Source organism: Piliocolobus tephrosceles, chromosome 5, assembly GCF_002776525.5.
Source record: "Piliocolobus tephrosceles isolate RC106 chromosome 5, ASM277652v3, whole genome shotgun sequence".
In the NCBI taxonomy this organism is placed as follows: Eukaryota; Metazoa; Chordata; class Mammalia; order Primates; family Cercopithecidae; genus Piliocolobus; species Piliocolobus tephrosceles.
Window position 1 is genome coordinate 115,142,585 of NC_045438.1, and position 15,189 is coordinate 115,157,773.

General features: G+C 37.5%; 1 protein-coding gene across 1 annotated transcript in view; it reads right to left on the reverse strand.

Moving 5' to 3' along the window:
* Positions 1–15,189, reverse strand: part of LRRC1 (leucine rich repeat containing 1) — a 129,246-nt gene that overhangs the window by 27,083 nt on the left and 86,974 nt on the right. Inside the window, exons 4-6 of the mRNA XM_023222983.2 lie at positions 14,400–14,489; positions 410–466; positions 70–133 (exon numbers count right to left, since the gene is read on the reverse strand). Coding sequence (XP_023078751.1) covers positions 70–133; positions 410–466; positions 14,400–14,489 — 211 coding nt within the window. The remainder of the gene's footprint in view (positions 1–69; positions 134–409; positions 467–14,399; positions 14,490–15,189) is intronic.

The following is a 15,189-nucleotide window of genomic DNA, read 5'->3' on the forward strand; positions in this document are numbered from 1 at the left end:
GAACTCCCTCAAATACTGTGAATCATAACTAAAAACCAAGTTAAATTCAAATCTCTAATACGGACTTACCAAGTTATATATTTCATTGTTTCCTAAATCAAGTTCTTCTAGTCTCCGAAGCTGGGTAAGAGAGCTATTTTAAAAAATAAACAAAGTGCACTTAGAGAATACTTAGAAATGCCAAGCAACATAGTATCCCTCACTTGGAGTAGCTTCAAAAATAAGGTCCAATTGGATTTCTATGGTAGAAAATATTGCACAGGAAGGACTGTTAAGAAAAGGCCGGCTGGCATCCCCCAAACTTCCCAAAACACACAAATCTTTTGACGTAATACTGTAGTCCTGTTTTTTTTAAAATACTTAAATTCATTCTGCACAAAATCTCCTCTTATTGTCCCTAAAGACTCACTCAGGAAGATATGTAAGAAGATTCTCTCTCAGTTCCAGTGAAGCCAGGTTATAAAGACTAGAAATGAACAGAAGGAAAAAAAAGTATAAGAGAAATTCCTGAGATTCTTCCTACCTCCCCTCCCCCATACACATACTGGACAAATTGCAACACTTAATAAAACCTAGTAGGTCACTTCCCAGGGTAAAAATACCTATCACCGCCACCACCCACAGCCATTAAAAACAATACCATCTCGACCTCTCAAATTGTAATCTTAAGATATTAATAATTAATAAAAGAGTAGTGTGTCATGACTACAAAGCATCTTCATTCAAATACCTTGTATATGTGATATGTGGAAATAACTCATCAGCCAATAAAACACAACCATTCTCAGGGCTAAGACAGAAGCCGAATGTGTGCGTCTAGACTTTCAAATGCCAAAAATGCACTGTTACCATAAAAACAGTAGCACCTTTAATCTTTCAGAGCTCAGAGCTCTTGTTCCCAGTATCAGTGATAGGTCATCCCTGTTTTAAAGTAGGGGGCATCTCAGTCCAGAGAGTTCAAGTTCATCTACTTAAGATCATAAATTCATAGAGCAAGCAGCAGCTGAGCTTAGGAAGTAACTTCCATTTAAATGCATTCAGGATAATGTCATAATGCATCTTGCACAGTGCCTGGAACACAGACTGATTTAATAAATGGTAGCTATAATATTGTTGCTTTTATTCTTATTAAACCCTAGCATGAGGCTCTCTTCATCTGATTCTCCAGCCTCTCGGGTGTAATCCAGTCTATTAGGAGCACAGTGGAATGGGACAGATGTTTGACAGATGGGGCAAATCTTGACAGGCAGTGGCAATTCTGCATCACCAGAAACCCTCATGAAGTTGTGTCAGCACTGGCAAAACATATTGATTCAAGAAATCAGTGACTCAGTATATGGCCCCTACAAGCACTGTAGTAACTATACCAACCAAAAAGTCACATTTTGCTAATATCACCATAGTAACATCCAGATATGGAGGAATTTCATTTCTGAGCGCACAGAACACAAAAAGTCAGACATTATCCCAACACTCTAATCTGCCTTAATCCTCCATTCTCCCTCCTTCCAACAAAAAAGCCAGAATCACGTGTACAAACAAGGCTGGTTTTATAACATCCAGAAATGTAAATTTAAATGAACAGTGTACATACATGCTTAAAACCTGTTTGCCAGAAAAATATATTTTAACTGTACTATGAAATGTACAAATCCTGCATCTTCTCCAATTTTACAAAACCAAATAATTTTCATACTTAAAGCAAGAACAAAACTTTCAATTTATTTTTTAAAAAACAAACTCCCTGCTAATATGTCACCATGAAATTAACACCCGCATCCTTCAAATCAACTGTAACTCGGTGCGGACTTGTAGTTCTCTAGTTCTACTTTCTCTTGACGAAGTGTTTACGTAGAAGAAACAACAAAGGGAAGGGGAGGAGGATGAGATGTACACCACTCAGTATCTCCTTCCAAAAGCAATCTGTAAATAACCTGTAAATAATAATTTTACTTGAAAAGTAAAAATTTAAAAACAAAGGGCTTTGTTTTCAGTTTTAAATTTCCATGTAACGCCTAACCAGTTTCATTAAGAAGACAGTAATTCCTCGGCTATTTTCACATTTAAATTTTAAAAATCAATGTTAGGATTGTCATTTTATCTATTCGGTATCCATTACTTTCATACCTATTTTAACAAACCAAGGAGACCCACTAATGAAAGAAGGAAAATGTCCTTCTTTGCATCAAAAACTTGACTCACTGGGCATCATTGAAAGCACCAGTTTCACACAGCCTCATGCTGAGTGTTGTGCCAAGTTTCCACAGCCATGGTCTCAGCATCTCCTGCCTGAAACATAGACCAGAGCCAACAGGGAGAACCCTGCCTGCTAAGGCAGAAGGAGCTGTGCAGGGTGCCTTACATGAGCCATCTCTTCTGGTTAGTAATGACCCAGCAAGTTGATGATGCTACCATGGCATGATTAGGACCATGAGGTTTTGTGTGAGGACCACTTGTTAGAATAGGCAAAACCACTATTCGACCCTGGCCAAATGCCAAAGCTTCTGCCCTCACCCTCACTGACTGAGGCATCTCCAGGTGTCTCTGTTCTTCAGAACTCTCTCATTTAAATTTTAAAAACACCTCTCAGTTTTAGGTATATACTTAAGTCTTACCTTCTTAAACACACCAAGAGACACTGGAATTTTTGCTGTTTGATTTTATTTTAAGAATGTGATACACATTTTAAAATTATCTTTAAATTTTGTCTTGAGAGCAAATGGCACAGGCCACAGTTACTATAAGCAAACAACACTTGAGCAAAAATGCTGCTGAAATGCCCTAGTTCCTACCCCCCATCATGCTAACACCCAGATATAATATCCTGCTAAGTAAAAAAGTTCTGGCTACAAAACCTCTTAGTTTCTACTGTTTGGGGGAAGTAAATAAAATGTGGATGTATGGGTGATACATCAACAGCCAAAAATATCATATTTTTATAATATTTCAAAAGTAAAAATTAAAGTACAGGCTAAGTATCCCTTATCTGAAATGCTTGGAACTGTTAGTGTTTCAAATTTTGGATTTTGGAGTATTTGTGATATACTTAATCTGAAATCCAAAATGCTCCAATGAGTATTTCCTTTGAGCAAATATTCGGCACTCATAAAGTTTCAGATTTGGGGGCATTTCAGATTTCAGATTTTTGGATTTGGAGTGCTCAACCTGTATATAAAATAATATCCTTATATTCTGAGGTAATACTTCCCCAATTATTTTAAACTATTTAAAATAAACTTGGATATTATCATCAGATTCTATACACCCACTGATGAAAGCCACTCTAAAAAGAGCACATGGAATCTGAGAGGCCTGGGGCCCAAGCTTGAATCCCACTTGTCCCTCACTAACTAGCTAGGTTTGCTTGCCTGAGGTGTTAACTGCTGAATCACGATTTTCCCTAAAATAAATATAATCATATCTATTATGGCAATTAGCGCATAATACATTTTCCCTTCAAGTTAACAGAGCCAGTTTCTTGCCTTATTTCCTTAAGACACCCTTTGTCCCTAAGTGCAGCTGGGTACCTTACAAATGTGTGTGCCTTGAGTCAGCGTCTTCAGAAAGACTGCTACAAGATGCTACTAATCACAGAAGTCATCTCCACTACTAAAAAACTCCTTGAAGGATAGGCCTCACATCTGGCATTGGCCAATTTTTAACTCATCAAACATTGTCCATAGCTGGACTGGAAGAAACAGAAAGCAAACAAAGGCTTTGACTACAGACTCCTACCTCCTGTATGAGCCCAAACCTCACAGCATAATCTGGACAAATCATTCTCAGTTCCAAGTATCACTAAGTGATTCTAGAATGAAACTATGGGTTTGGTTCATATCAGTAGCTTGCCTTGGACAGTCCTTCACCAAAATGCAGAACCCAACCAGCCCACTCCAGAACATGGTTCTCCAGATGGTTGTAGTAACAGAGCTGACATAAAACTGAACCAGCCTAAATGCAGAATTGGAACAGACGTTAACACAAAAGTGAATGAATGAATAATCTCCTTTTCTGGTCTTTCAGAATACAATATTTTCAATCAAGTCCCTGAACCCATTGAATTCAAATATCTTCACATCTCTTATAGCACCCCAAAAGGAACATGCTCCTGAGCAGCTTCGGGAGCTGGAGCTGAACCTCATCCTGTATACTAAAGAGCCCAAGCTCTTAATCAGAAGGTCGAGAGAGAGAGAGGCAGACCCAAACTCCACAGGCCTTCATCCGCTATTTCAGTTAAACATGGTATTACAGAGATACAAGAAAGAATCAGGCATTTCTAATACTTTTACAAATGTGACTTTAAAAATTTAACACTTTAATAGTTCTACTACTAATACTGGCAACCTATTATATGACAAATTTTGTTATAACTTCTTTATGAGAATTAACTTATCAGATGAGAAAACTGAGGCACAGAGAGGAAGCTTGAACAAAGTCTAACAAAATTGCCAAGTAGAAATACCAGGATTCACCAGGGAATCTGCATTCTTAACCACTATGTTGTGCTGCCTCTCACTCTTGAGTTGGTATGTCAATTTTGCAAATAGGTAATAACATATTTATGGATATACACATTTATTCTTACGTGTGTGTATATATATATGTGTATATATATATTTATATTTAATTATATATATATATATATATATATATATATATATATATATTTTTTTTTTTTTTGAGACAGAATCTCACTCTGTCACCCAGGCTAGAGTGCAGTGGTGTGATCTTGGCTCACTGCAACCTCCGTCTCCTGGGTTCAAGCGATTCTCCTGCCCCTACCTTCCAAGTAGCTGGGACTACAGGCATGCACCACCACACCTTGCTAATTTTTATATTTTTAATAGAGATGGAGTTTCACCAGACCAGACGGTTGGCCTGGCTGGTCTCGAACTCCTGACCTCAGGTGATCCGCCTACCTAGGCCTGCCCAAAGTGCTGGGATTACAGGCATGAGCCATCATGCCCGGCCAATTCATATATATTTACAATATATTCAGTAAAGAGTTCCTTCTTTTCCCCCATCAATCCAGCTTTCCAACACCAAACATTTTCAGAGGAAATTACCTTAAAAATTTAAAAATTTTGTATGGATTCATGTGTTCATGTGGGGCTTTCTTTAATCTTTAGGTGTGAATGTGTATAGTCTCTCTCCCTCTTTTCCTTTTTTTTTTTTTTTTTTTTTTTTTTTACAAGAAAGGTAGCATTCTACATATATCTGGCACTTTGCTTTCCTCACTTACCAGATTTTTCTGGTCTCACTTTTTATTTGTACATATCAGTATTTTGTCAACAATTGCACAGTATCTTACTGTCTATGGATACCTTAATTGTTTTAACTAGAACCCTATTAACAAAACATTTCATCCTTCAATTTTAATCTCTGACAAATTAATTTCTACATAATACTGCTGGAATGACCTCTTCTCCCTCCTCCTACCAAAAAAAACCATGACTTTCTATCCTCCCTGTCAATCCCTACCATTTTTACCAACAAAGGAAGTTGGGGGGCAGGGGAACACACCTAACAAGCCCCTGCAGGAAAAGAGTGCATGAACTGTTTCTTCTCAGCACACTAATTCTCAATGTTTTACACTGTTCATAATAGCAGGGACAAAAGTTGCACTCTTTTGTAAGTCAGAATGTAGGCCAACTGTATTTTTAGGATTCTATTTCAGTGACTGGATGAATGGTTACTTTAAGGAATTTACATCTGTTCTCCACTATGTTTGCAAATCCCTTTTTAACCCACTTGAGTTAATTTTTTTTCCATTTTAGCGGCCAAAATCATTAAGAAAATAAAGAGTAAAACACATTAAGGTAGACCACACAAACAAGTGGCAGTTCACTATAAAACCACTAATATCTAAAACAACAACTACTTAGGGCAATATTATTTGATTGGGAAAAACTATTAATGGGGGAATGGGGAGTTGCTTATACATTCGTAATATTTCTACTGTTTCAACATCAAATTAGTATTCAAGAAACTTCTGATTACAAATTTTCTTATGGTGGCTTTGCTCTAGAAAACTTTTTTAAAAAATCTTTATTTTTGTTTTTGAAATAATAAATATTTTATAGTAATTCTCAGACCTCAAAAAAGAACATTAAATATGGTAATAGTTTTCAAAAAAAGGATTTACTCCTTTTAGGCAGCATGCACTTATGATATAGGTAAGCTGCCTAGCACTAGGCCTTGTGAGTGTTGGCCACACAGCTCACTTAGTTCAAGCTCACTCAAATTAAGGTCACCATTCCCAAGGGCAGCAGACTCAGCAGACATAAAATCAGACCCGCACGCTCTAGTTCAATCTGCCAGAGAACCTAGGGTCTACTCGTTCTACTTCTATCAGCAACTTGGAATAATTAAATGTTTATTGATAATGACCATTTAGTGACTGAATAACTGTTTCGGGTACTGGACTATTTCATTACATATATTACTTCTCCTCCAAGAATGCTATTTTCAGAGAAGACAATTCAGTTAAATAGGGAGTAGAGACATTTAGGCTAACATATTTGAGGGTATTCGTTTCTTTAATGGTAAAGGATATGGAATCTCATGGCAGGGCATATCAACTAAAGACAAAGCAGCATGCTCTCAGACACCATCATAGGCTTCCCAGATTTTCAGGATTTTCCATCAGTTGCCACTGGAGTTTTTATGTCCTCTCGACCTCCACTCTCTCTCTGCATCACTTGAGCATTTTGGAGACTCTGGCTATGTGTACTTGCCTGATCACCACGTGCAAGTAACTAAACAAAATGATCTTAGCACACTACTTGTCAGGTATAGAGCATTTCCTGTAAAAATAAATGGGGTCGGTTTCCCAGGTATAGCATCACCCTTCAGCAGTACCCAGCTTCAAATTTGCCTAAGGTCCATTCTTTTTACTGAGATATAATTCAAAAACTATGAAATTCACCTTTGAAAGTGTACAATTCGGTGGTCTTTAATATATTTATTCAGAAGGTATATAAACATCACCACTATCTAATCCAGAAAATTTTCATCATACTGAAAGGAAAATCCATACTCATTAGAAGTCATTCTTTATCATCTTCCTCCATCCCACAACCCCCAGCAACCAATAATTTAATTTCTGTCTCTATGGATTTGACTACAGTATGCATTTTGTGAAAAGTGAGTCATAGAATATGTGATTGTTTGTGTCTGGCTTCTTTTACTTAACATGTTTTCAAAGTCCATCCAGGAATACTATTTCATTGTACACATATGCCACATTTTGTTTGTCCACTTGCCCACTGATGAAAATTTCAGTTGTTTCTACCTTTGTTATTATAAATAATGCCAATAATAACCCTCCTAGGTTTCCAATTCTTTTGAGTATACATAGCTAGGAATGGAATTTCTGGGTCACATGGTAACTATGTTCAATTTTTTTTTTTTTTTGAGACAGTGTCTTGCTCTGTCGCCCAGGCTGGAGTGAGTGGTGCGATCTCCGCTCACTGCAAGCTCCGCCTCCTGGGTTCCTGCCATTCTCCTGCCTCAGCCTCCCAAGTAGCTGCGACTACAGGCGCCGCCACCACGCCTGGCTAGTTATTTGTATTTTTAGTAGAGACAGGGTTTCACCGTGTTAGCCAGGATGGTCTGGATCTCCTGACCTCGTGATCCGCCTGCCTTGGCCTCCCAAAGAGCTGGGATTACAGGCGTGAGCCACCGCGCCCGGCCAACTATGTTCAATTTTAAGGAGAACCTCCCCAAACTGTTTTACAAAGGGGCTAAACCATTCTACACTCCCATCAACAACATATGAGGGTTTCAATTTCTCTGCATCCTCAATAACACTTGTTAGCATTTATCTTTTTAATTATAATCATCCTAGAGGGTATAAAGTAGTATCTCATTGTGGTTTTGACTTGCATTTTCCTGATGACTAATGCTGTTAAACATCTTTTCATATGCTTATTGGTTATTTGTATATCTTCTCTGAAGAAATGCCTATTCAAATCCTTTCCAATTTTTAATTGAGTTGGTTCTTTTATTACGAAGTTGTAAGAGATCTAAATATATTCTGGTAACTAGACTCTGATAAGATATATGATTTGCAAATATTTTCTCCCATTCTGTGGGTTGTCTTTTCACTTTCATGATAGTATTCTTTGATGCACACAAGTTTTAAATTTTGATGCAATCCAACTTATCCATTTTTTCTTTCGTTACACAGACTTTGGTGTCATAGCTAAGAAACCACTGCCTAATCCAATGTCACAAATATTTATCCCTGTTTTCTTATAAGACTTTTACAGGGTTTTTTTTTTTTTTTGAGACAGAGTCTCGCTCTGTCAGTCAGACTAGAGTGCAGTGGCGTGATCTCAGCTCACTGCAAGCTCCGCCTCCTGGGTTCATGCCATTCTCCTGCCTGAGCCTCCTGAGCAGCTGGGACTACAGGCACCCACCACCATGCCTGGCTAATTTTTTGTATTTTTAGTAGAGACGGTGTTTCACCGTGTTAGCCAGGATGGTCTTGATCTCCTGACCTCATGATCTGCCCGCCTCAGCCTTCCAAAGTGCTGGGATTACAGGCATGAGCCACTGCACCCGGCGAGGACTTTTACAGTTTTAGCTCTCATATTCAGATCTCTGATTTTGATTTAGTTTTTGTGTCTGGTGTGAGGTAGGAGTATAACTTCATTCTTTTGTATGTTCATAGTCACTTTTCCCAACAACATTTGTTAAAAAGACTATTCTTTCTCCAATGAATTGTTTTGATACCTCTGTCAAAATCAATTAACGATATATGTAAGGATTCTGATGGGGCTTAAGATGAGTCGGTAGACAAACTTGTAGAGTACTGCCATCTTGACAATATTAAGTATCAACCCATGAACACACATTATCTTACCACTTAATTAGTCTTCTTTAATTCTTTCAATGATGTTTTATACGTTGCATGGACATGTCCTACATTTCTTCTGTTAAATTTATCCTGAGTATTTTATACTTTTTAGTGTTTCGCAAATAGAATCATTTAATGTTGATATATAAAAATATAACTGATTTTTGTTTTGTAATCTTGTATCCTGCTATCTTCCTGAATTAATTTATTAGCTCTAATCATTTTTACAGATTTCTTAGGATTGTTTCTATATAAGATCATGTCATCTGAACAGTAACTCATTTTTAAAAAGTAAACACAAAGTGTGTGGCTTGAGTACAAACTGATACAACTGATCCCAAGAAAAATATTTTCAGTATCTTGAAAGACAAATATATTCACACACTGTACCAACATTTCAAAACTCCTTAAAACAAAATTATCCTTCCTGGCCTTACCAGTGGAATCTTACAAGTGTTTTTAGTGATAGTAAAGTAAAAAGCCATTATTTGCTAGGCACTGTTTTTAAGGGCATATCTAAAATATCAATTTTTTTTTATTCAGATAGTTTTCTGAAAGCCCATCCAAGACTTGGAACTCGACTGAGTAAGACCCCACTGCATGCTATACTGTGCCAACCAGCATCTGCAGTGACACAGAAAGTCATTCACTTAATTATGCCCCAACTTTTTCTAAAGAGGATTTAAGTAAGTCTTTTAAAATTGCAAATATGCAAAAAGGTTCATGAAACAACATTAGGGCCATGAAAGAGGGGAGACACTAATGTGTTCATTATGAGAAGCATGCAGTAAAGAAAATGCAGTATCTTCAAGGAAGAAACTAAGTTCAAATGCCAGCTCTACCACCTACCAGCAATGCACACCTGGGCAGATCACTTATCTCCATTTCACAGAGGAAGCTGATAAAGCTCAGGATGGGTAAAGCCAGCCGCAGGAGGAAGGGTGTCATAAGACAGTGTATGCATCTCAAAGAGTCCATACCCCACTGAGACTGTCAGCATCACCTCTCCCTTTATCGCACAAAAAGGAACACAGCTGTTCTCATTGATTATCAGAATTAGCTCTAAGCCTATGGGCAACAAAGGCAGGAAAATAAATGTTAGAAATGTTTATTAAAAAGGAATATTATTAAAAAGGAAGAAGCTTACCAGTTCTTTTGGTAAAGCATTTGTTTCCTTAAAAATAATTTATTTTCTCCCTAATAGCTCCTTATATCAGAGATATTAAGCAATATTAATAGACTAATTATTTTTTCTTGGAAGGTTTCACAGCAACAGAAGCTGTTTTTTAAATAGTTGCTTCTTTTAAACAACTTTTTCTGGAAATTGAGTACAACTGCATTAGGCCAAAAAAGTGACAATACAGGAACAGGCTAAAGTGATCCTAGCATAAATCTTCCAGAATCTGAACATGACTGCCTATGATGTGATGTTGGAAGCAAGTGGAATAAAGGAGGCAATACTCTGCACCTTGTCACGTGTATTTGTTTAGTATGTGAGAACAATGCCAGGGTAGGTACAGACACAAACAGAGCTGGAAAACCAAGGTCCCTGTAGTACCAGAGTACAAGGTGATCCAAGTACATATACCAGTTATATACATACAGTTAAGCAATGAACAACTACACTTCTGTGTAAAGACAAAGGACTAAAGTACTTATTGTGTGGGGAGTATGATGTGGGTCAGGGAACCTGCAAGTCTGGGATCCATTTCGCCTGTCAATCATTGGGGAAGGCATGATGAAAGAGGTAACATTTCAATCATTAAATGAAACACCGCAGCCAGTTTGGAAAGAGACAAGGCAGGTAAAAAATTTTAACATTCACCTGAACTGGAATAAGCAGGATACAAATGAATGAACGAATACAAATTACTGTAAAATGAAAAGTAACAAAGTGTATGAAAATCATACAAATGCACAAAAATAAACGATGCAGTACAAAAATAATCAGCGAGCCTACCCTATTCATGTCTTTGAACTGCACCACAGGAAGTGTTCCTTAAAATTTTTGCTTTGCAAACATTTATTCCTTGACTTAATCCACCACCATTGTAACTGCCATCCCTTACAGGCTCTCCAAAAATTAGGTAAATAATTATACCTCTTTTTATTAACCTTTCTTAAATGTATGTATAGCTCATATTTATGTCAGTGTTTAGTATTAGAAGTGTTTTGGGTTTTTGCTTGGAAGTTTGATGATGTTTTTCTGATCAGAAATAGTCTCCAGTAACTTAACTCTTGTTTATATCAATTAGCCTGTGGTAAACTTGGCTTCATAATACTTTGTTTCACTTGATGTCACAGTTTTCAAGAACCTATGGATGATGTTATGTGAGGACTCACTGTGAATAATTGGGAATATTTAAGAATGAAATAAAAATATGTATTCTTTCCACTCATATGTATAATTTTTTTCAAACAGCTACCAGGTTATTAGGACATAAACACTTACTAAGATGTTTGGACCTACTTAATGAACTGTTAGATATTTCTAGGAGTATTAAAAGAAAGTTACTGAGCCCACAAGGGCCCCAGGAACCAACTGTCCTACGGCAATGGCAGGGTGGAGTAGTGAAAAAACACAGGACCGGGACCTGGAGAGCCGTAGTCCAGTTCCAGTTCTGCCATCAACTCCTAAAAACTTCTTCAAATTAACTGACCATAGGCAAACCAAACACGTGATGGGAGAGATGTGTCCAGGTGCCTCCAGGTTCAAGGCACTGTAAGTCTGCTCACTCTATCTGTATAAACATTTTTGCCCTCCCCTCTTAGTCTGAGTACCCCGACCATCCCGAGGGGGCCCAAGTCCTTGAGACATCCATAGCTTTCCCAGTTAATGCCAACTACTGTGCTAGGTGCCAAGAGGAGAAATGAAGTCCTGTCTTCACTGATGCTTGAAAGGCCAATGCTAACGTAGTTTACCCATCTGACCACATAAGCAGAGGTAATTTATGCAAAGATTCCACATCAGACTCCACAAAGATAACACATCAAGCATTTAAATGGTCATTCCATGTCCTTTCAAATTTTGTGGAATATTAAACAGGTACGTCTTCTATGCAAAACAATTCTATCTCCGAGAAGTTGTACTGGTTACTAAATATTGGTTAACTAAATGTTAAATGCTCTAAAGAAACTATTTGGGAATTCTTTGAGAAACAAATGAAGCCTTCCCACGAGGAAAGCTTGCAAGTTTCAAATAATAATTTGCTTAAAATGTAGTACATTTATGCGTATATGAGATTTCCTCAACAATTCACTGTCTCAAGTGCCTTTTCCACAAGGTCTTGGACACCAGGTGTGCCCAATCTTCTCCAAGGAAGAATTTGTTCTTTGATTGTTTCTTTCTGGTATGTGAGAACAGGCCATTACTTGAGCATGCATGAGGAAGAAATCATAGTTTCTTGCTACGGTTATAAAATTACTAACAACCAAGAATAGAAAACTCTTTCTTTTTCATTTAATTTCACAAACTGACCTAATAAGAATCAGTTAATTTCACGATCAAAGTGGCATTTTATTCAGTAAACAATCAGTATCCACAATGCTATAATGGTAACAGAAGCTGATTAAGTCTACAAACAAAACAAAAATGTCTTGAACTTTGACAAAAACAGGTACAGATATTAACAGAAAATATATAATAATGAACATTGTAAAAAATATATTCTAAAATTATACTTTCCATTAAAATAGTTCAGTAGAGGGGGAGAGGGACACTCTGGCTTAATAACATATTTTATCTCAAAGCATTAAGACTTTTTAAAAAAGACATAAAATGGGAAAAAAGGAGAGAGGTAGGAATCAGAGGCTAGAAAGGAGAACCATCTAGGCAGCTGTAGACTAAGAATGAATGGAAGGGAAGGTAACAAGGGAATTAAACTCCAGACATCCTGAGGAGCAAGAGGAGGACAAGCGTCAGTTTGGGTGTTTAAACAGCTACTGTATTTAAGAAGTTTTTGTGTTGGGGGGCAAAAAGGGGGTTGGGGTGTCGCTCTGTCACTCAGGCTGGAATTCAGTGGCACAATCACAGCTCACTGTAGCCTCAACCTTCCGGGCTCAAGTGATCCTTCCTCCTCAAGTGATCCTTCCTCCTCAACCTTCCAAGTAGCTGGGACAACAGGCTTACGCCACCAGGCCCAGCTGATTTTTTGTTTGTTTGTTTTTGTAGAGACGGGTTATCGTCATGTTGCCCAGGCTGGTCTTGAACTCCTGGGCTCAAGGAATCCTCCCACCTCAGCCTCCCGAAAGGCTGGGATTATAGGTGTGAGCCACCATGCCCAGCATAAAAGTTGTTACATTATAAATACCTGACACTTGATACAGCAAAAGTGAATTGTACATGCATGAAATTCACAATAGAATACCACTGTTTTCTCTGCAACTGATACCTTAAACCTAGAGTGTATCGAGGGTTTCCTATCTTCTTCTCCTCCTGAGAGTTTAAGGGCACAATTTTTAATTAGCAAGTCTAATGGCATAAAGATAAAACATCAGTGTGCATTTCAGAAAAACACCAACTTTCTGGCTGAAGAGGTGTCAGCTAGTTGTCATTTGCCTGAAGAGGATGGGAAGGAGAGGGAAAAGCTGTCTACAAACATTCTTATAAACCTCTGGAAGGAGAACTTTTGCAAAACAGACATGTCAGATAGACTGTGCTCAACTGCTTACTGTGGTTCTCAAAGAGCAAGTTTCTGTTTTGTCTTAGAACTTACGCAGGACAGGTACAAACAAGGAAAGTCATTTATGATGGTAGGGAACACTGGTCTACCAGGTTAGGGCAAACAAGTCAGACCTTTATTTTTAAGTGGCTAAGCATGAGCTACTGCATCAACCTGATTTAACCCACTGTATGTCCTCGAAAAGTGACAAAGGTCTGCAAAGATAATTCAACTAGTTCATCTGTGGGAAGGTATAACAGAACATTTATTCACCAGCATACACTGTCTTCAGTGGATTCTATTTCTTGCCATGACTAGGTTCTCCACAACCTCTAAGCCGGCAACGTGAAATATGCCCATATCATTCCTTTCATCTCCCAATTCCACTCCCACTCTCCAAATACACCATAATCATTCCCTATTCTTGGATCCACAGTTCACAAATACTGTCAGACGTAGCTGTTCTTTAGGGGCACATGCTTTACGTTTTTAATGGAGTTGTTTGTTGGCTCTTCAGCATGGTTTAAAATTACTGAGTGGTTGCTTCTTCCAGTATTTACTGACCACCTACATGACACATAGTACTTGGCTTAAATTAACTACTTTGCCATACATCAGTTTAAAGAGCATTTCCAAACAATTTAGGATTTTTACTAGTAACAAGTAGCAGCACCCTTTTTAACCAATAAAATTTAGGGACAATTAGATGCAAAAACATAGGAGGCTGGCTATAATCTTTCTTGAAGATCACATTAAAGAATGAGTAAATGGCTTTCTGAGTAGACAAATAGGAGCTTTAAAAGGAAAGGAGGCTAGAGCCGATGATATAAACCCCCTTTCACCTTGATCCACCCAAACTTCACAAGAAAACTTACTTGCCAATATTTTCAGGTAGAGACTGCAGTGAGATGTCATTTACAGAAAGACATGTTAAATTCTGTAATTCAGGAAAGCTTTCTGGCAACCTAAAACAAAACAAACAAACAAACAAAAATGCTATAAATTAAAAAAGAAAAGTTCATGTATAGAGTATACCAAGCATAAATATAATGATTTATTCTATGTGCTAATTGAAATAACCTCCTAAAAATGACATTATATATGGCATGTTTGCCTTGTCTTCCTATAAATAAGACACTTGTAAGGAAAAAACAAAGACTTCATATACATAATAGATGTACAGGGGCATGATAAATACTTATTGTTATGGTGATCTAGAAATAATTAAAGTAGAAAGATACACAAGCTCTAAGAACAAAGGCAAAAGAAAATGTTGAGACTACTGAATACTTTATGAAAGAAAATGATGAATTATTGCTGCAGCTAAAAGTGCCTAAGAGTAAAAATACTTTATTGATTAGCAGAAACTAAAGAGAAAATTTCATCAGTCCATGAGATCATGAGATTATAATAAACACAGGACAGCTACTGCATAATTTTTCTTCCTGTAGTTTATAATACCTAGGGGAAAGCTACAGAGTACTTATTGATCCGCTGACAGACAGACAATTGCTACTTTCCTTTTTTTTTTTTTTTTTTTTTTTTTTTGAGACAGAGTCTCACTCTGTTGCCCAGGCTGGAGTGCAGTGGCACAATCTCAACTCACTACAACCTCCGCTTTCCGGGTTCAAGTTAGTCTCCTGCCTTAGCTTCCTGAGTAGCTGG